Source organism: Salmo trutta, chromosome 1 (genome assembly GCF_901001165.1).
Source record: "Salmo trutta chromosome 1, fSalTru1.1, whole genome shotgun sequence".
In the NCBI taxonomy this organism is placed as follows: domain Eukaryota; kingdom Metazoa; phylum Chordata; class Actinopteri; order Salmoniformes; family Salmonidae; genus Salmo; species Salmo trutta.
The window spans coordinates 23,265,352-23,288,147 of NC_042957.1; the positions used below are offsets into that span (position 1 = coordinate 23,265,352).

At 41.6% G+C, this 22,796-nt stretch overlaps 1 protein-coding gene and 1 long non-coding RNA gene across 5 annotated transcripts; one reads left to right on the forward strand and one right to left on the reverse strand.

Moving 5' to 3' along the window:
- Positions 1–1,959: 1,959 nt before the first annotated feature.
- On the reverse strand, positions 1,960–16,404 carry LOC115191336 (uncharacterized). 4 transcript variants are annotated; one of them, XR_003877641.1, is made up of 9 exons: positions 16,317–16,404; positions 11,997–12,509; positions 11,761–11,861; positions 10,985–11,400; positions 10,755–10,856; positions 10,065–10,595; positions 4,008–4,123; positions 3,462–3,905; positions 1,960–3,318 (listed from the first exon to the last, which is right to left on the reverse strand). It is a non-coding gene; the product is annotated as an uncharacterized LOC115191336 (long non-coding RNA). The 4 variants fall into 4 exon arrangements; XR_003877640.1 differs by having other exon boundaries at positions 3,462–3,622; positions 3,737–4,123; XR_003877639.1 differs by having other exon boundaries at positions 3,462–3,628; positions 3,737–4,123.
- On the forward strand, positions 15,907–21,594 carry LOC115191326 (histidine triad nucleotide-binding protein 3-like). Its single transcript, XM_029749207.1, has 5 exons — positions 15,907–16,523; positions 20,021–20,138; positions 20,247–20,316; positions 20,454–20,580; positions 21,264–21,594. Exons 1-5 carry the CDS (start codon positions 16,386–16,388, stop codon positions 21,354–21,356), a joined length of 546 nt encoding a protein of 181 aa, XP_029605067.1. The 5' UTR covers positions 15,907–16,385; the 3' UTR covers positions 21,357–21,594.
- Positions 21,595–22,796: the final 1,202 nt, after the last annotated feature.

Here is a 22,796-nt window from a genome sequence, read left to right on the forward strand (position 1 = left end):
TCCCTTCTAGCCATAACCAGGGCATTTGCACTTAACTTGCGGGCAGGGACGAATTAATGCAGGCGTTTACCAGGGCTGAAGTCGCTGGGCCTAGGCCAGTGGGAAGAAAAAAATAATCATAGAAGGAAATGTATACTGAATATATAATACTGTTAGGTTCTAATATCGCTAAGTAAAAACAACGGACATTATGAAAGCTTAACCAAGTTTATTCTTCCCAGAGGATCAATACAGCTGCATTAGACGAACATTTTCACACAAGCACTGATATTTAATCGTTCCTCATAGGCTGAGTCTCCTCCTACCCATCTGTACAAACATGGTTCTTTACTGCTAGACAGGACACTAGTGATACGGGCCATAAACTTGTATTTCTCCCTTAAGGTGACACTGACCTGACCTCAACCCCCCTCAATCACTAATCCATGGCTCTCCCCTTATCAATGCCTGCCACATGTAATCACTCCCCTGCACTCAACACATTCCAAGCTTTATTGCACACACTATATACCTTCCTCCTATAACCATTAACTTCTGATGTAGACCCTCTAAACTGCAGCACTCCATCAGTGACATGAATAAGTATATTTTCATATTCTCAGAACCCAACAATATGTAGTGTTTTTTTCTTCTTTTTTTTTTTTTTTTTTTTACTGCAACCGCCAACCACTGGGGGACTCAGGAGCCCGTCCTCAATGAGTGGGTGATTCCACTCTGCTAATCATCAGATGAGGGGAGGAGGAAGGGGACCCACGTGGGAAACTGGGGAGCCCTGCCTTGATTGGGTAACTGATTCATTTAAAAAAAATGCATTCTAAATAATTGTAACTGGTCAATTGTGTGAGCCGGGCTGGGCACAAGCCTGTAGCGGACTCAATACTTTTTTTCAAGCACAGGGGCCCGCTCTCAATGTTAAAATATATCAGAGAGCATAATTTAGCCACAGAGGATCAATAGTTTATAAAAAAATAACTGGATTAAGTTTAATCACAAGCACATACAGGTATCTGCCAAAATAAAGGAAACACCAACCGTGTCTTAAAAGGGCGTTGGGCCACCACGAGCTGCCAGAATAGCTTCAATGCACCTTGGCATAGATTAAGTGGGCCCAAAAAAATGCACCCCCACACCATAACGTATACTTTATCCCTTGTTTACTCAAGGGTTTTCTTTATTTTGGCAGTTACCGGTATGGCTGCAGTTTGGGCAGCATGCACACAAATATACCCCTTGTTGCATTGTGGCCATAGACACATAGCCATGGGAAGTAGGTGTGCTAAGGGTGCTGCAGCACCCCCTGAAAAATCTTTAAAAAATATAACTTTGTAAATATTGTTTCACAAAAGTAATGCACTGGGCCTTTACTAGTATAAACGGACCGATAATACTGAAAAATATTTCAGTTGAACAGTTTTTCCGACACATTGGGGCAGCTGGCTTCCGGGTTAAGCGAGCGGGTGTTAAGAAGCGCGGCTTGGCGGGTCATGTTTCGGAGGACGCATGACTCGACCTTCGCCTCTCCCGAGCTCGTTGGGGAGTTGCAGCGATGAAACAAGATCGTAATCATAAAATTAGGGAGAAAAAATGGGGAAAAATAAAGTTGCCAAAGCACAACATCCACATCAAGTTAAATATTTTTTTGTTGATCAAATAACATGGAAAACAACGACTTTGTGCAGTATTAATTTAACCATACTTACAAACCACAATGTAAAATGTATTGTACAGAGGCTAGTCATCTAGGTTTGTACCTGTAGACTTTCCATCACCATGAAGATAATGACCTATACAGTAATTTAGTACATTGAGACAGCAAGTGGTTTGTGATGATGTGGCTCAGTTGGTAGAGCATTAATGCTAGGGTTGTGGGTTCGATTCCCACAGGGGACGGTATGAAAATGTACTCACTACTGTAAGATGGTCTACTAAAATGGAAAAGTAATGAATAGACCATTTCAGTTTCCACATACAAAGAAATCACATTTTATTTGTCACATGAGCAGAATACAACGGGTATAGACCTTACCGTGAAATGCTTACTTAGAAGCACTTAACCAACAATGCAGTTCAATAAATAGTTAATAAAATATTTATTAAATAAACTAAAGTAAAAAAAATATTGAATCAAAAAGTAACAAGAAATGTACATATCAATAACGAGGCTATATAGAGGGGGTACCGGTACAGAGTCAGTGTGTGGGTACAGGTCATTTGCAAATAAGTTGCATTTAGAACGTATTTCAAGAAACTGGAAAACATATCAAGCAAGTATTTTTACATACCACAAGTATTTTCAGATTAACTGTTTTGTACAGATAATTATCAGACTCATGTTACAAATGATGGTAATCACAAATACATTTTACTTTACAAAGCTGAGTTAAATGTATTTGGCTAAGGTGTATGTAAACTTCCAACTTCAACTGTATCAGAGATAGTTTGCGCCACACATTGGAGAACCCCTTCCATATCAGCTGGATGACATGCTGGTATTTGTATATAGCCAACAGAATGAGCTACACAACCTAGACCCCTTACAGTACCTGATCGCTTTTACAATTGATACTCCTCCAAACAACAGATGTCACAGCACATGCCCTGCAGAAGACAGAAGTCACGTCACAAACCCCTCCAGATGTCAGAAGTCAGTCACTCCACAACCCCTCCGGACGTTAGATTTCACGCCACATCCCCTCCAAACGTCAGAGTTCATTCCACAACCCCTCCAGATGTGAATGGTCACACCACAATCTCTCCAGAAGACAAAGATCAAGCCACAATCCCACCAGAAGACAGAGTTCACACCACAACCCCTCCAGACGTCAGAGGTCACGCCACAACCCCTCCAGAAGATCGCAGTCTTGCCACAACCCCTCCAGACGTCAGAGGTCAATCCAAAACCCCTCCGGATGTCAGAGGTTACTCCACAACACCTCCAGACATTGAAGTTCACACCACAATAATATGATCATGTGTTGGATGCTGCGAGAGAAGTGCTGTCACAAACACAGGAAAAAGGAGAAGCCGGCGACTAGAAAAGTTTTGAAGTTACTGCAGGCATCCACACAACCAGGCAGAGATTCAGAATTTCTGATATTTCCAGCTATATATCAGAGGGTTGGATGAGGTTGGACTCAGGAAGATAATGAGATTCATGACGGGTGCTGATGTAATGTCTCAGAGGGAAAAGTCTAGTTCACCACTTAGGATGGTCTGTTGAGACGCCATGTCACACACACTATAGTGCTTGTCCAGCAGCACCAGCCCCACCACAGCTTAGCCACCCGATGCAGCCTCCATGAGAGGAGTCAGACCTGTCTAAAAGAGAGAACATATGGGTCAGTGACATACTGCAACACACAGACACCACACTGTCTAACACCAAACCTCATTTCTGATGTCTTTGACTCTAGCCCAGATAACATGACCTGCCAAGTTCAGCTGATGGTGGCTGCTCTCACCTTGGAGCGGTGCTCCATGTTGGCAGGCCAGGGTCAGTGCTGCGTTGCGCTTGGTCTCGATGGGAGTGTGGATGTCTGAGCCCATGTCCAGCAGCAGCTTGACCACAAGGACGTGACCGTTCATGGCAGCCAGCATCAGCAGAGAGATACCCAATGTACTTCTAGTCCTGACAGGAAACAAACACACAGTGAGAGAGGAACAGACAGGGCGAGGGGGAAAAGTGGACAGGGATGATAATACACATAGTTCAGAGTGGGAAAAATCTTTGACTGACAGGGATGGTTGTGTGTTTCAGAGGTTGACAAACTGTCGTATCTGGAGTTGATTTCAGCACCAGCATTCAGGAGGATCTTGATGTTGATGCAGCCCCCTGAGGCAGCCAGGCTGAGAGGAATAATCTGAAACGCTACACTGCTCCTTGTTGGCCCCACGCAGCAGCAACACTTTTACTACCCGGAAGGAATGGGCCACAGGTTATTATTGGGGAATTTCCACTAGTGTGAACTGATGTTCAGGGAAGAATGTGTTTTAGTGAAACGCAACACCTCTTGTCTTCCTACAGAGCAGGCCAGGGAGAGAGGTGTGTTTTTGATTCTCTCAGACTGGGCTTTGATGTCCTCTCCTTTATCCAGTAGGATCTCCACCACGGCAATGTGATCCGCTGTAGCAGCCAGGATTAGAGGAGTGAAACCAGGGGACAGAGAGATTACTCTCCAACACCTACATACAGTGACGGGAAAAAGTATTTGATCCCCTGCTGATTTTGTACGTTTGCCCACTGACAAAGAAATGAGCAGTCTGTAATTTTAATGGTAGGTTTGTTTGAACAGTGAGAGACAGAATAACAACAAAAAAATCCATAAAAGCGCATGTCAAAAATGTTATAAAATGATTAGCATTTTAATGAGGGAAATAAGTATTTGACCCCTCTGCAAAACATGACTTAGTACTTGGTGGCAAAACCCTTGTTGGCAATCAGAGGTCAGACATTTCTTGTAGTTGGCCACCAGGTTTGCACACATCTCAGGAGGGATTTTGTCCCACTCCTCTTTGCAGATCTTCTCCAAGTCATTAAGGTTTTGAGGCTGACGTTTGGAAACTCGAACCTTCAGCTCCCTCCACAGATTTTCTATGGGATTGAGGTCTGGAGACTGGCTAGGCCACTCCAGGACCTTAATGTGGTTCTTCTTGAGCCACTCCTTTGTTGCCTTGGCCGTGTGTTTTGGGTCATTGTCATGCTGGAATACCCATCCACAACACATTTTCAATACCCTGGCTGAGGGAAGGAGGTTCTCTCCCAAAAAATTTGACGGTACATGGCCCCATCCATCGTCCCTTTGATGCAGTGAAGTTGTCCTGTCCCCTTAGCAGAAAAACACCCTAAAAGCATAATGTTTCCACCTCCATGTTTGACGTGGGGATGGTGTTCTTGGGGTCATAAGCAGCATTCCTCCTCCTCCAAACACGGCGAGTTGAGTTGATGCCAAAGAGCTCCATTTTGGTCTCATCTGACCACAACACTTTCACCCAGTTGTCCTCTGAATCATTCAGATGTTCATTGGCAAACTTCAGGCGGGCATGTATATGTGCTTTCTTGAGCAGGGGGACCTTGCGGGCGCTGCAGGATTTCAGTCCTTCACGGCGTAGTGTTACCAATTGTTTTCTTGGTGGCTATGGTCCCAGCTGCCTTGAGATCATTGACAAGATCCTCCCGTGTAGTTCTGGGCTGATTCCTCACCGTTCTATCAAATCAAATCAAATTTATTTATATAGCCCTTCGTACATCAGCTGAAATCTCAAAGTGCTGTACAGAAACCCAGCCTAAAACCCCAAACAGCAAGCAATGCATGTGAAAGAAGCACGGTGGCTGGGAAAAACTCCCTAGGAAAAACTCCTGAGAAAGGCCAAAAACCTAGGAAGAAACCTAGAGAGGAACCAGGCTATGAGGGGTGGCCAGTCCTCTTCTGGCTGTGCCGGGTGGATATTATAACAGAACATGGTCAAGATGTTAAAATGTTCGTAAATGACCAGCATGGTCAAATAATAATAATCATAGTAATTGTCGAGGGTGCAACAAGCACGTCCGGTGAACAGGTCAGGGTTCCGTAGCCGCAGGCAGAACAGTTGAAACTGGAGCAGCAGCATGGCCAGGTGGACTGGGGACAGCAAGGAGTCATCATGCCAGGTAGTCCTAGGGCTCAGGTCCTCCGAGAGAGAGAAAGAAAGAAAGAAAGAAAGAAAGAGAGAATTAGAGAGAGCATATTTACATTCACACAGGACACTGGATAAGACAAGAGAATACTCCAGATGTAACAGACTGACCCTAGCCCCCCGACACATAAACTACTGCAGCATAAATACTGGAGGCTGAGACAGGAGGGATCAGAAGACACTGTGGCCCCATCCGATGATACCCCCGGACAGGGCCAAACAGGCAGGATATAACCCCACCCACTTTGCCAAAGCACAGCCCCCACACCACTAGAGGGATATCTACAACCACCAACTTACCGTCCGAAGACAAGGCCGAGTATAGCCCACAAAGATGTCTGCCACGGCACAACCCAAGGGGGGGGCGCCAACCCAGACAGGAAGACCACGTCAGTGGCTCAACCTACTCAAGTGACGCACCCCTCCCATGGACGGCATGGAAGAACACCAGTAAGTCAGTGACTCAGCCCCTGTAAAAGGGTTAGAGGCAGAGAATCCCAGTGGGAAGAGGGGAACCGACAAGGCAGAGACAGCAAGGGCGGTTCGTTGCTCCAGCCTTTCCGTTCACCTTCACACTCCTGGGCCAGACTATACTTAATCATAGGACCTACTGAAGAGATAAGTCTTCAGTAAAGACTTAAAGGTTGAGACTGAGTCTGCGTCTCTCACATGGGTAGGCAGACCATTCCATAAAAATGGAGCTCTATAGGAGAAAGCCCTACCTCCAGCCGTTTGCTTAGAAATTCTAGGGACAATTAGGAGGCCTGCGTCTTGTGACCGTAGCGTACGTGTAGGTATGTACGGCAGGACCAAATCGGAAAGATAGGTAGGAGCAAGCCCATGTAATGCTTTGTAGGTTAGCAGTAAAACCTTGAAATCAGCCCTTGCCTTAACAGGAAGCCAGTGTAGGGAAGCTAGCACTGGAGTAATATGATCAAATTTTTTGGTTCTAGTCAGGATTCTAGCAGCCGTATTTAGCACTAACTGAAGTTTGTTTAGTGCTTTATCCGGGTAGCCGGAAAGTAGAGCATTGCAGTAGTCGAGCCTAGAAGTAACAAAAGCATGGATTAATTTTTCTGCGTCATTTTTGGACAGAAAGTTTCTGATTTTTGCAATGTTACGTAGATGGAAAAAAGCTGTCCTTGAAGCAGTCTTGATATGTTCTTCAAAAGAGAGATCAGGGTCCAGAGTAACGCCGAGGTCCTTCACAGTTTTATTTGAGACGACTGTACAACCATCCAGATTAATTGTCAGATTCAACAGAAGATCTCTTTGTTTCTTGGGACCTAGGACAAGCATCTCTGTTTTGTCCGAGTTTAAAAGTAGAAAATTTGCAGCCATCCACTTCCTTATGTCTGAAACACAGGCTTCTAGCGAGGGCAATTTTGGGGCTTCACCATGTTTCATTGAAATGTACAGCTGTGTGTCGTCCGCATAGCAGTGAAATTTAACATTATGTTTTCGAATGACATCCCCAAGAGGTAAAATATATAGTGAAAACAATAGTGGTCCTAGAACGGAACCTTGAGGAACACCGAAATTTACAATTGATTTGTCAGAGGACGAACCATTCACAGAGACAAACTGATATCTTTCCGACAGATAAGATCTAAACCAGGCCAGAACTTGTCCATGTAGACCAATTTGGGTTTCCAATCTCTCCAAAAGAATGTGGTGATCGATGGTATCAAAAGCGGCACTAAGATCTAGGAGCACGAGGACAGATGCAGAGCCTCGGTCTGACGTCATTAAAAGGTCATTAACCACCTTCACAAGTGCAGTCTCAGTGCTATGATGGGGTCTAAAACCAGACTGAAGCGTTTCGTATACATTGTTTGTCTTCAGGAAGGCAGTGAGTTGCTGCGCATCAACTTTTTCTAAAATTTTTGAGAGGAATGGAAGATTCGATATAGGCCGATAGTTTTTTATAATTTCTGGGTCAAGATTCGGCTTTTTCAAGAGAGGCTTTATTACTGCCATTTTTAGTGAGCTTGGTACACATCCGGTGGATAGAGAGCCGTTTATTATGTTCAACATAGGAGGGCCAAGCACAGGAAGCAGCTCTTTCAGTAGTTTAGTTGGAATAGGGTCCAGTATGCAGCTTGAGGGTTTGGAGGCCATGATTATTTTCATCATTGTGTCAAGAGATATAGTACTAAAACACTTTAGTATCTCCCTTGAGCCAGGGTCCTGGCAGAGTTGTGCAGACTCTGGACAATGAAGCCCTGGAGGAATACCCAGATTTAAAGATGAGTCCGTAATTTGCTTTCTAATGATCATGATCTTTTCCTCAAAAAAGTTCATAAATTTATTACTGCTGAAGTGAAAGCCATCCTCCATTTGCGAATGCTGCTTTTTAGTTAGCTTTGCGACAGTGTCAAAAAGAAATTTCGGATTGTTCTTATTTTCCTCAATTAAGTTGGAAAAATAGGATGATCGTGCAGCAGTGAGGGCTCTTCGATACTGCACGGTACTGTCTTTCCAAGCTAGTCGGAAGACTTCCAGTTTAGTGTGGCGCCATTTCCGTTCCAATTTTCTGGAAGCTTGCTTCAGAGCTCGTGTATTTTCTGTATACCAGGGAGCTAGTTTCTTATGACAGATGTTTTTAATTTTTAGGGGTGCAACTGCATCTAGGGTATTGCGCAAGGTTGAATTGAGTTCCTCGGTTAGGTGGTTAACTGATTCTTGTCCTCTGACGTCCTTGGGTAGGCAGAGGGAGTCTGGAAGGGCATCAAGGAATCTTTGGGTTGTCTGAGAATTTATAGCACGACTTTTAATCTTCCTTGGTTGGGGTCTGAGCAGATTATTTGTTGCAATTGTAAACGCAATAAAATGGTGGTCCGATAATCCAGGATTGAGGAAAAACATTAAGATCCACAACATTTATTCCATGGGACAAAACTAGGTCCAGAGTATGACTGTGGCAGTGAGTAGGTCCAGAGACATGTTGGACAAAACCCACTGAGTCGATGATGGCTCCGAAAGCCTTTTGGAGTGGGTCTGTGGACTTTTCCATGTGAATGTTAAAGTCACCAAAAATTAGAATATTATCTGCTATGACTACAAGATCCGATAGGAATTCAGGGAACTCAGTAAGGAACACTGCATATGGCCCAGGAGGCCTGTAAACAGTAGCTATAAAAAGTGATTGAGTAGGCTGCATAGATTTCATGACTAGAAGCTCAAAAGACGAAAACGTCATTGTTTTTTTTTTTGTAAATTGAAATTTGCTATCGTAAATGTTAGCAACACCTCCGCCTTTGCCGGATGCACGGGGGGTTTGGTCACTAGTGTAACCAGGGGGTGAGGCCTCATTTAACACAGTAAATTCATCAGGCTTAAGCCATGTTTCAGTCAGGCCAATCACATCAAGATTATGATCAGTGATTAGTTCATTGACTATAACTGCCTTGGAAGTGAGGGATCTAACATTAAGGATGTTCTCATGATCATTGCAACTCCACGAGGTGAGATTTTGCATGGAGCCCCAGGCCGATTGACAGTTCTTTTGTTTCTTCCGTTTGCGAATAATCGCACCAACTGTTGTCACCTTCTCACCAAGCTGCTTGGCGATGGTATTGTAGCCCATTCCAGCCTTGTGTAGGTCTACAATCTTGTCCCTGACATCCTTGGAGAGCTCTTTGGTCTTGGCCATGTTGGAGAGTTTGGAATCTGATTGATTGCTTCTGTGGACAGGTGTCTTTTATACAGGTAACAAGCTGAGATTAGGAGCACTCCCTTTAAGAGTGTGCTCCTAATCTCAGCTCGTTACCTATATAAAAGACACCTGGGAGCCAGAAATCTTTCTGAGTGAGAGGGGGTTAAATACTTATTGCCCTCATTTAAAATGCAAATCAATTTATAACATTTTTGACATGCGTTTTTCTGGATTTTTTTGTTATTCTGTCTCACTGTTCAAATAAACCTACCATTAAAATTATAGACTGATCATTTCTTTGTCAGTGGGCAAACGTACAAAATCAGCAGGGGATCAAATACTTTTTTCCCTCACTGTACACAGATAGACTTCCACTTCTACACAGAAACTATACATTTCCCAGAAAAATGTACATATAAATATAAAAATATAGCTAGGTGGTGTGACTTAGATGTGCATCGATGTCCAGCGAGGGAGCATGGAGGGTGGGGACACCTGTGCTGTGGGTGGGCATCTGTGCTGTGGGTATGGGCAAGGTTGTAGTGTTCAACATAGACACTCTACTGCTCACCGCTACTGTAACAGGGAGAGAGAATAATTAATAAAAGAGCGTTCAACCTATAACTAAATCAAATTAGATTTCATTTAGAAGCAGTTGGGAATTATGTTGAAAATGTATTGAAACCATGTTCAGCATTAAGGAAAAGGATGGGGGACAGAACACTCACCTTACTTTTTGTTATTAGAAGAAAGAAAGAAAGTGAAGAACCAGCTTCTATAGTAACTGCTCACATAACTGCCATGATGTTTTCCAGCGTGTCAGTGACTGTGTGTGGGGAAGGCCACTATGAGTCTGTCGGGGGCCTGAGTGAGAAGGCCTGGTTCCCAGGCCTGTCAACTATTGCCCCAACATCTACTGCTGGCTCACCATCAGCCTCTGTAGGTCACTGTACTAAAGTCTAGAATGCTGAGTGGCTAAGGTAAGAAGTCTACAGAGGTAGGGGCTGCCCCGGGTCACCCTTCAGGCCTTTGGCCTTCATGTACTCTTTGGTGAACTTCTCCTTGAGGATCTTCTGCAGCTCAGCCTTCTCTATGGCTGAGATCCTTTTGCTCAACTCATTCAGCTTGCTCTCCGTCTCTTCCACAATGCACTCCAGGGGCTGGTACAAGTAGAAAATGGGCAGCAGATCTGTGTCTGGACCGTCTGCAGCAAGTGGGTTACCCTGGAAGGGGCTCAGCCTCTGCTTGGGGCCGTCTGAGACAGCTACACAAGACAACACAACCAGTTAGCTACAAGGTTGCACCATACAATATTACAGCAATCATTATAACGCTTTGATGCCTTGTGCACTCAACTGGTGTCTAGTTGTCTTCTTGGTCAGGGAATTAACAAAGTTAGACCTGTATTTACTATTGGACTGACATTTTGTGATGACAGATGGAGGTGTTGTGATGTTGGAGGTACTCTGTCTGGCTCTTGTGGAGGCACTACCATGGCCAGGGCTTGGAATGGAAGTCGTGGAGCCTGTTTGGGTTAGGGCAAATTATTACAAAAGTATTTGGTATCAACTTATAAAAATGTGATGTTTATACAAATACATGTCTGTAGTAGTACAGTAGTTGTTTGTTTATTGGTAAACCAGCAGTCCCTACCTGAGAGGTGTCATGGGAGGGGGATGAGAGCTGAGATGCAGTAGGTTTGGCACGGTGACCGAAAGGATGTTGTTGGCGTAGTCAAGGAGGTAGGAAACCACGATGGTGTGACCACCCTTAGTATCCTCTTCGCTCTCCTTTCCTTCCTTGTCCTCCTCGTCGCTGCTGGACGATTCTAAGATCTTGCTCATGTCCATCTTCCAACTGTCATGGACCACCTTGATTTTGAGGAAATAACATCCAACCCTGGGATCAGCCAGATCAATTCAGTTAAATAAGACATTTGATTTCTCCATAAGAATGCCCATTCAGTTCCTGAACTAAGTGGAATTGTGAGTGTAGAGCTCCCTAAGTGAGCCATCCTTATCTTTCCTCGACGAGAACTCAGGCTTAGAGATGCTGTCCATGTTCACTTCCTTTCTGGCCACAGTGTGACAAAAAAAAACAACACACAAAAATATGTAAATGCATGTGCATTCAGCAAAACATTTGACCCATTTGTGAGAAGACTGTATAAGTTAAAAAAAAGCACATTTACACTTCCCTATAACATGTATGACAGGGCAAAAACCAAACCATATATAATATTTGTAAACTAAACCCGATGGGCCCTGGTAAAAAGAATAATGTACTATAAAGAGAATATGTTGCCATTCGGGAAGCACACCCACATTTATGCAAATGTGTGAACAACTCGTGCAAAAAAGGCTGTGTATTGACATGAACTGTGTTTCGCAGAGATGAGGCCAGGCCAAAAGGTTAGAAAGAGGTCTCACCAGGTCAGCTCCTGTCTGCAGCAGCACGTCAGCCACGTCTGTGTGTCCATTCTCTCAGGCGTACGTCAGCGCTGTGTCTCCCGTCGCATGGACATTGGCTCCTGAGTACAAGAACACAGGTGTAAATTCCACCCAGAGTGAAAATTCCACTCAATAATGAGCTTTGATGGTCAATATGGTGGTAAAATCTCAAAACAGAATTACTAACTAGTTTAATTCAGAGAGAGAGACCATACCTTGTGCCAAAAATAGCACCACCATGTCCTCTTGCTCCTCTCATGCAGCCTCTATGAGTGGAGTGTATCCCTCATCATTGTCCTTCTCCAGGTTGGCGCCCCTCTCAATCAGCAGGGCAGCCACCTCGGTCTGTCCCCTTCAGGGGGCCAGCCTCAGGATAACAGAGTTCATCCCTGGTCCTGGTGCTAGCTGGACTGTGTTACACATGAGTTAGCATGTAAGCCCGTAAGAACAAATACAATTCGATAGCTTCGTTGGGAGTAGTGGGTGGAGGCAGATTGTTCTCTGCCATTGCAAGGCATGAAATGTCAAAAACAGTCTCATGACAATGGTATGGACCTCTGAAGGCATTCCTCTCTACAAGCCTGTATTTGTTGTTGAGAGTCCTTTCAGGTGATCCCTGGCCCCATACAGCTGTGGAAGGCTGTACATAAGCGCCCTGCGGAGCTACAGCGTATCTGCAGGGGCGGATTCTGTGAGTGTTCGAGGTGAACAACATGCTGCAATTCTTCCTATAAGATAAAAAACAAGAACAATAATTTGGTTAGTCACAATATTTCAATAAATATACATTTCCTGCCTTAGTTACGGGTAAACTGTGATGGTTAGTTGTGAACTCAACCTATAGTTTTGACATGAGTAGAGCTCTGCAGATACTAGAATCTGAAGTATCTCAAATATAAAATATATTTTTATTTGTTTAACACTTTTTTGATTACTACATGATTCCCTGTGTTATTTCATGGTTTTGATGTCTTCACTATTATTCTACAATGTAGAAAATAGTAAAAATAAGAAATGCCCTGGAATGAGTAGGTGTGTCCAAACTTTTGACTGGTACAGTTATTCTATCATTGCCTTGCCAAACAATAGTAATGTTATGTGGCAGTACAACATTTTGTGGGTGGCTTTGCCACCCAGGCCTCTACGGTTGCCATGAAGGCATGTCTAGATCCACAACACGCTGGATAACGGGGCTCTGGTAAAGCTAGGTGGACCAATCATCTGCTTAGCGGATTCTACCGATTTACTGATACATTAACAAAGAAACTACAGCGTAAATGACCTGTTTCCCAAAGAGCAAAAGGGTTTAAGTAATACCCTTGCAAATGTCAATTTCCTGTATCCCTAATAATTTGTATAATTAATTATTTGCATTATTGTTTTAAAGAAAAATGGTCCTCAAATTATTGTAGCTGATGCCCTATTTGGGCTTCCCAGAAAAAGATTGTCTGGGATCAGCATTGAGGGCATTCTTCTGTGACCAAGACAAAGGCTGCATTCCAAACACTTAAAAGACACACCCTCTCTCCTCAGCCCTCAAATTAAGTGGACACTTCTGATGACGTATCATGACGTCTGACGAGTTTACACTTGCAGGGCGAGGGAGGAAGGAATGAATTTTAAATGGACTGCCCTTGCCCGGAACTTCGTCACTCGTTCCTCCTGCAATGATAGTTTTTTCAGCCACCTGTAGCTTGTGAGTGCTTTATATGCGCTACAGTCAATTATGATTGCATGTCTACTTATATTAACTATATAATTATTAATATCTGCCTACTGTATCATAGCTATCAAATGAATTAGCTAACTAACGTTAGCCTGCCTAGCTGGAACTTCTGAAGGAAAATGTTTCATTTTATTTCTACAATTTCCAAAAGCTAGCCAAACAAAAACATCAATACTTTTACGAAATGTTTGTTCATTAGTAGCATAATTTCTAACTTATTTACATTTGTTTATACTTACACCTCTTGACTCCATATTGATTTTGAGGTTAGGTTTCGGTGGACTTTTCTTAGCGGATGTGTAATCATCGTGAATTGAATTATGGTGCGTTTCAGGCCCTGAAGTGAACATAATTGTACACTCGCAAACGTCATTAAAAACGAGGGCTGAGGGGCTTACTTTGCAAACTTCCATTGCTTGGCCGCGGGGATTCCCTCAAGGGCATAAGGTGAGGGTAAATGGACAAGGGTAGGTCCACGGTCCAAACACTTAAAAGACACACCCTATCCCTTTCAGCCCTCAAATTAAGTGGACACTTCTGATGATGTATCATGACGTCTGACGAGTATACACTTGCAGGGCGAGGGAGGAAGGAATTATTATTAAATGGACCACCCTTGGCCGGGTATTCGTCACTCGTTCATCCCGCGATGATTGTGTTTCAGCCACCTGTAGCTTGTGGGTGCTTTATATGCGCTACAGTATATTATGAGTGTATGTCTACTTATATTAAATATATCATTATTAATATACTCTTACTGTATGATAGCTAACTAACGTTAGCTCCCTTAGTTCCTTTTTTCAAGAGCAAAAAAATTGCTTGTGTTTATCTCACCCTCCTCAACCCATTTTGCTCTAGATCTAATAAAGGCCCCTTTAACTAAATCAATGTACATTTGATCTAGTTCTATTCCAAATGTATACAAATCTGTTTCTTCCTCGGCTGAAAGGTTATCCTTTTCTAAAAGAACATTCAATTTATTCAGAAGCTCATCTTCTTTCAAACATTTCTGCTTCTTTAGTTCCTTACTGCATGTAATGGCGAAAGATCTTACCTTGAATTTAAATATTTCCCAGTTACTTCCATGCTTTGGTTCTAAATCATTTGAGTTAAACGAGTATATGTTCAAGTTATTTGCGCTCTTGTTAGACTGGATCATTTAGGAGTGAATTATTACGTTTCCAGTATCCTCGAATGCCACTTGATTTTCAGCACATTCTAACTTCAATAATATCATTTTATGATCAATCAAAGGAGCATGTTTATGATTTACTTATTGTACATACAGTAAAAGTAGGGGAGAAATGAGAAAGAGATCAATTCTGGATCTGACTGTCATTGACCTGTTACACCAGGTGTATTCATTTAAGTTTGTATTAAAAGAAGCGCCATGTATCGATCACTGTCAGTTTACTGCAAAATGATGTGATGTCACTAATCTGAGCTCTTTGAGATGTTCACCTAGAATATCTATCAGATGTTTCATTAAAGTCTCCAGCTATTATGAGCCATACCTGTTTTGCAGCTCAGTAAGCGTATCAGCAAGATCCAAAAAGAAAGTCTTATTTGAGGTGTAAGTGTTGTACCCATACACATTGCATATAATAAAACAAGCATTATCTAGTTTTGAGATCAATATAACCCTTCTCCCATCTTTGGATATACAAGACTCTGAAATATCACCTCTAAACTTATAAAGCAATATTATATTACCAGCTGAGTGGTTAGACCGTGACTATAATAAACAGTATTTCCCTATTGTGATTTCCAAAAACTAGAATCTGAATTGCAGGAGTGAGTCTTGGAGTAGAATGAAATCTGCATTAGTGTTTACAAAATAAAGAACTAAATTTTCTTTTAGTTATGTTTCGTAAACCCCTGGCATTTAGAGATACAGTATTTAGTGCATTGCATTCAAAACGTTGCATAACCTGATAAAAATAAGAAGACAAATACAGTGTAGTGATATGAATATCTGGTTAACTAGTTGAACTAGTAAGCTAGGTTTCGTCCCTCGCCCCTTGCCTGCAGTGTCAGACGTCATGACACGTCATCAGAACTTCAGGGCTGAGGGGAGAGGGTGTGTCTTTTAAGTGTTTGGAATGCAGCCCGTATTTTGGCTAATGTAATACGACATCCGGGAACTTTTGCATACTAACTATATACATACTGTGACCAATAAGCATACTAAATACTCAATGTACGTTAGTATGAGTATACGAACACAGCTCTCGTTTTTCCCCCCCGAGTTTCAAGTTGTCTTGAAAGCGCAACTGTATACACTACAGTATCACCATGATATATGGGAGCTATACAAAGCAGACGGAACGTTAGCGCTACTACGTCATCTCAACACATCACAGATTTGTATAACTAAACCAAGATATACCACATCCTTTCGTTTCCAATGCGAACAAGTAAGGAAGTGGGCAGAGCCAAGCACGAGCTAGCGAGATCCTATTTGCCTGTTCGCTCCATTTTTCCGTGAAGTGTGCGTGTAGAATAACTTAATTCGCCTTTTCACTCCTAAACAACGTGATTTTAAAAATATTTTGGCAAAGGGCAAAGTCTACAAAACTTTGTCCACTCTGTTAAAAACAGATTTTAGTTTTGGGAACAGAACTGTATTGAGATCAAATGTTTCATCGATGAGAAAATTAGCAGAATGTCGTCCAAAATCCATCTCCTTCCATCTTCTCCCACAGCTGGCCACTGGGCTTCCTCTCAATACTACATTTGGTAGTGAACGGAAACGCCAAGCGGATGCTTCACATGTATACATCATGTAAAATATCTATCTGTGACATACCTGTTACAGAAGCGGTAAATCGAAAACGGCTGTCATCAGGAAATAGATCTCGGGAACCATACCCGCTAAATGGAGAACAGCGCAGGGGACACTGTACAACAACGCGACGATAATACAGAAAGCGATTCATCCAGCGACATGGAAGACATCTGCATGTTCTGTATGATTGCTAAAAACCAAGACAAGGACACAGAAATTGTTAAACAGGTAATAATATCTCGTGGGGATGGGCTGACTCCCCCCAGAAAGACAATTTCCATAAACGTCCACATAGAGATGTGAAAATTCTTAAGACACACTAGTCATCATCTTTGTGCGAAAACATTAATTTCATTATTCAAATAATATTTTTCATCACACAGCCGAAGATATTAACATTTTATATACATTGGAGTAGTTGTTTCCCTTCCTCTGCATGGGTAACGCTGCTTTGAGGGTGGCTGTTGTCGATGTGTTCCTGGTTTGAGCCCAGGTAGGGGCGAGGAGAGGGACGGAAGCTATACTGTTACACTGGCAATACTAAAGTGCTTATAAGAACATCCAATAGTCAAAGGTATATGAAATACAAATCGTATAGAGAGAAATAGTCATATAATTCCTATAATAACTACAACCTAAAACTTCTTACCCGGGAATATTGAAGACTCATGTTAAAAGGAACCACTAGCTTTCATATGTTCCCATGTTCTGAGCAAGGCACTTAAACATTAGCTTTCTTACATGGCACATATTGCACTTTTACTTTCTTATCCAACACTTTGTTTTGCATTATTTAAACCAAATTGAACATGTTTCATTATTTATTTGAGGTTAAATTGATTTTATTGATGTATTATATTAAGTTAAAATAAGTGTTCATTCAGTATTGTTGTAATTGTCATTATCACAAAAAACAAACAAAAATAATCGGCCGATTAATCGGCCTCTTCTGGCCCTCCAATAATCGGTATCGGCGTTGAAAAATCATAATCGGTCGACTTCTAGTTGATGATATTACTAGGTTAACTAGTGATTGTGAAGATTGATAGTTTTTTATAAGATAAGTTTAATGCTAGTTAGCAACTTACCTTGGCTCCTTGCTGCACTCGCGTAACAGGTGGTCAGCCTGCCACGCAGTTTCATCGTGGAATGCAATGTAATCGGACATAATTGGCGTCCAAAAATGCCGATTACCGATTTGTTATGAACTTGAAATCGGCCCTAATTATTTGGCCATGCCGATTAATTGATCGACCTCTAGTCTATAAAGAAATAAATACAATCATTCAAAATAGGCTAATACACCAGAAAGCATGATTTGTAGTAATGATGATCATTAGCTTTTCTTTTTTTTTTTACTGTGGATTGTTTTAAATCTGATTGCTTCTACAGTCGGAAGGGGCAATTTGTGCAAAGCGCACGGCAAATACCAAATAGATTATTGTTAAGTTGTGACTGTCAGTGAAAAGCAGAGAGACCCAGCCAGGCTCATCTCAATATTTAAAAATACAATCACGGGAAAAACGTTTGGAAAGCGAAAAGGCTATTGCTGTAGCTAGAAGACAATGAAAAGACTCCAATCTGTCTTTTAATTATAAAAATTCTCAACTTAATTTAGCAAAAAGTAGCCTATCATATTGGCACCCGTGGAGAACATCTGCCATATCCCCGTTGAGTGTGCATATTGATTGTCTTTGTCATTGGGTCAGTCAGTGCCACTTTTGTTTGTTTTTGGACAATATTTTCATATTGTATTTGCGTCTCCCCTTTTAATAGGCCCAGAGTAGACTACCCTGTAATTTTTGTTGCATAAAAAAAATATTCTGCTAATGTTTCTAGTCATATAAAATGTAATAGAATTGCATGAAATGTGTTTTCCTGTGATATAGCCTAGGCCTACTCTACGCCACTACACCCTGCATTGAACAATATTTTTTTGCAAACAGTGATTGAGTTATATTATTAACCTAAATTCTGATTATCCAATCTAGTCATCACATTAGGAATAATCGGCTATTTTACATAAGTCTGAAAATGTGAGGATGCATGGAATGCTTTATTACGAAGGTACATTTTTATGGTGAAAATTAGCTTCCCCAAACTTAAAACCCATACACAGCCTATGTTAGAATAACTGTCTACATTGACTTTTCCTCAGCCAACAAGAGTAATGAACAGCAAAATCACTATGCTATGTCAATCTACTATCCCCCATTGTAGAAAAGTTGACCTATTCTATTGGTCAACTTGTCGTTTTGTGCAAGAAATAAATGGCCTTTTCCAAATCCAAGCAGACTCTGGGACAGTTGTGGGACGATAGATCCCAAATTCATACAACCAGTAAGCCTAGGCTAATCCCCCCCCCCCCCCCCCAAAAAAAACTGTTATAAAGCAATGATGCTCATGCAACAGATCAGAACGTTTAGCTTAAAATGTGTATATTATTGCTTCACATAAGTGCCCCAACCTGGGCTCGAACCAGGGACCCTTGCACACATCAACAACTGACACCCCACGAAGCATCGTTACCCATCGCGCCACAAAAGCCGCGGCCCTTGCAACTTCAAGTCTCAGAGCGAGTGACGTCACCGATTGAAACGCTATTAGCGCGCACCACTGCTAACTAACTAGCCATTTCACATCGGTTACATAAGCACAGCAATGCACACAAGGCAGTAGGCTATGCATGAATATTCGTTCCATAATGCAATTAGCAGGAAAACACCATTGTGAAAAGTGCACTGCACATGCAAGCGGTTTCATGTGACAGAGATGAAAATATCTGTTAGAGCGGAGATTTAAAGATTCAAAAACTACCATGGTACCATGGTTTGCTAATATGACTAGGATTGTGCCTTTGGCTACTGGACAGTGAAAGAAAGTTGAAAACAAATAGAACATGAGAGAAATAGGCTTCTGGTTTTAATGCCATATGGAAGTCTTTATAAAATTATTTCCTCCACGTTTCTATGGTCAGATTTTGGCTAGGCTACTTTGATGCAGGTAAGACATGCCTCATCATATGATGTAAAACGTTCAGATTTCAACAGTTACATAGGCCCATATGTTTTATAAATGCATACTGCCTCCTGTTCATTGCAAAGTGGTGTGTGATGCGCTGATGCCTGCCTACCGTTGCCTGTGCACTTGGCGAATGGGAGGTGCGCTTCAATTACCATTAGAGAAATAAAAATAGTAGTTATTTTTAATTGTGGCCATCAAGACTGTTTTTAATACACGATTGCATTTAGAATTGTTGCGCAATGATTAGGCTTATAAAATAATATGTTTCAATCCAGAAGCAACAGATAAGCTTTTTGAGGAGATATAGCAGCAGCTCTTGTGCTCAAAGTAGGCTCTATCTGTATGCTGTGCACGTGTGATAAATAAGATGCATAACGACTAACAAAAATACACACGCGCCAATTGAATTCCCCTAAATTATGCAAATTAACCTGTAGACCAATAAGCATGACCGGTCAAATGCATTTATATTGACTAATATTTACATCAATGAAGAGGCAAAAAAGCATTATTTTGCATTGGAATTTTTTTTCTTCTCGCTGACAATTCACCGGCACCAATTTTATTTATTGGTTTTTATTCTTTTGGGAGGGGCAAAAGCTATTACCGGAAACCTGACCCAAAATTTAGAACAGTGTTTAGTGGTAACTTCTTCCTACTCCATTGAAGGTCTCCATTTCTTTTGTTAATCTTCTTTACAGGATTCTGAACTAGTCTGCTTTCGGGACATTAACCCCGCTGCCCCACATCACTACCTGGTTGTGCCAAAAAAACATATAGTGAGCTGCTTCTCTCTCTTTAAGGAGCACGTAAAGCTAGGTGAGGAATGATTAATCCAATAACTAATGTTACATGAAATACTGTTCATTTTTGATATGCATATAGACAGTTGAATATTCATTGATTATTTATTGGTTTATGTGGCAGTTGAGAGGATGGCTGAGATGGGGAGGGCTGTGTTGCAGGAAAATGGCATTACCAATCCAAATGACATCAGGTATAAAGTATCCTGTGTTTGCACATGTTTGTGTAAGTGTGAAAGAGAGAGACCGATCACGTCAACATGTATGTTCATGCTTGTATTTGTATGTCGCTGGTCTGGTAGGTTCAGTGATCTTGTCTGTCCATCTACAGGATGGGGTTCCACAGACCTCCATATATCTCTGTACCTCACCTCCACCTCCATGTCCTCGCCCCGACAAGTGAGATCACTGACTGCATGGCACACAAGTTCACACCAGGCACAATGAGGTTCGCCACAGTGAGTGCAAATTTTGACACACTCAGAGCAGATACAGTAGGATATACACACAGTGACATACAGTATATACTGAACAAATATATAAACGCAACATGCAACAATTTCAACAATTTTACTGAGTTACAGTTCATATAAGGAAATCAGTCAATTAAAATAAATTCATTAGGCACTAATCAATGGATTTCACATGACTGAGCAGGGGCACAGCCATGGGTGGCCCTGGCAGTGCATAGGCTCACCCACTTGGGAGCCAGGCACACCCACTGGGGAACCAGGCCAATCAGAACGAGTCTTTCCCAACAAAAGGGCGTTATTACAGACAGAAATACTCCTCAGTTTCATTAGCTGTCCTTGTGTCAGGTCTCAGACGATCCCGCAAGTAACAAAGCCAGATGTGGAGGTCCTGAGTTGGCGTGGTTACAAGTGGTTTGCGGTTGTGAGGCTGGTTGGATGTACTGCCAAATTCTCTAAAACGACATTGGAGGAAGCTTATGATAGAGAAATGAACAAGTTTTTTGTGTGTATGAAAAATTTCTGGGATCTTTGATTTCAGCTCATGAAACATGGGACCAACACATGTTGTGTTTATATTTTTGTTCAGTATAGTTGCAGAACACACTTTCATATACAGGTACACATACATAATGTGTCTTCAATTAGTGTAAAATTTACATTTCCTGCAGGAGGATTTATTGCGCAGGACCCTGGTCAGTGGAGTGGACCCAGATCATTATCTGGTGCTTACATGCATCAGTGGGAGAGGGCTCTCTGAATGAGGTGCAGCCTGTCTGCGGGGTCAGAGATGTGAAAATGGGAGAATTTAGCGAAAAGGGCTAAAACCATACTTTTTTAATGGATAAGTTTAGCTATTTAGGGTCCTAAACTCACAATTATGAAAACATAGTATAGCCTATCAAAGAATATCAATACATTTGTATATTAAGACATCTGCTCCATTTCTTTTTTTACTCTGAAGTTCACTAAATAATTAATAAACCTGATCAGTTCACTTCATAATGAATACTGTGATTTATACAAGTTAAAGGCCCAGTGCAGTCGTAAATTGGATTTTCCTGTGTTTTATATATTTCCACACTATGAGGTTGGAATAATACTGTGTAATTGTGAAAATTATGATAATGCCATTTTAGTGTAAGAGCTGTTTGAAAAGACCCCCTGAAATTTCAGCCTGTTTTGGTGAGATGGATTTTTGGCCAAACCTCTCTGCCAATAATAGCTAATGTTCAGTTTTCTCCTTTCTGATCAGAACACTCCCAAACAGTACTAGAAAAATAAAATAATAATTGAAGACAATCACAGTAAGGTACTTAACTGATTTAATATTGAGATAAAAACAGCGGCATTAGACCTTTAAGGATAGGGCCACTAGAGTTGACTGCACCAACCCAGTTTATCGACTCAGGTTGACAAAATACCAGGTAGGTTAAAGGTCCCGGACAGTCATCCTGATTTCCATATAAAATAGCCTTTTGTTTGGTTATTGTAACAGCATCAATATATACAAAATGCTTTTAAAATTTAGCTAGCGAGCTAAAAGGGAATTGTCATTACTGTTTAATCAAGGCTAGCTAGCTAGTTAATTTTGGACAATTTCATAAAAAATATATATATTTACTGCCAGACTGTTCATAAACCAAATATAAAAACAATGTATATACTGTATACAACTCCCATTTGGCATGTCTCTTCTGTTGCATTATGCAGCAGCACTGACAGATGTGTTGACATGACAAGTTCAACTGCGTCTGAGTTTTAAATGACCCTTCCCCCCTTTTGTTCCATCCTAGCTAGCCAGTAACTAGCTAACATTGGAGTAAATCCATTCGAATTCAATCACTTTTTGACAGCATCTCTTTTGATTTTAACAAAACTTTTCATACATTTTGGATCTGAATGCCAAACATTCAGGAGATAAAGGTGCTCATACTTGATCAATTTATTAAATAGTTTGACAACCCTGTTTGTAAGCTTTCACATTATATCAATCTCAACTGTTTATCTTCTCCAGTGATGAAGACATGGATGTCTCATGGTAAGGTGGGGTAGGCAAAATAGGTCAACTTTGAACACCTTTATCTCTTGAATATTTTGGCATTCAGGTCCAAAAAGTCACTTTCTGAGCACTTCTATAATGGTCAAATATGTATGTACGTTTTTGGTAGCCTAGTGGTTAAGAGCATTTGGCCAGTAACCGA

Bases quoted from the DNA above. Each gene is read 5' to 3' on its own strand.
- LOC115191326 (XM_029749207.1), top strand. From the start codon at position 16,386: ATGGAGAACAGCGCAGGGGACACTGTACAACAACGCGACGATAATACA. The intron at 16,524-20,020 runs GTAATAATATCT...TCTTCTTTACAG, and splicing joins ACACAGAAATTGTTAAACAG to GATTCTGAACTAGTCTGCTT. The intron at 20,139-20,246 runs GTGAGGAATGAT...TTTATGTGGCAG, and splicing joins TAAGGAGCACGTAAAGCTAG to TTGAGAGGATGGCTGAGATG.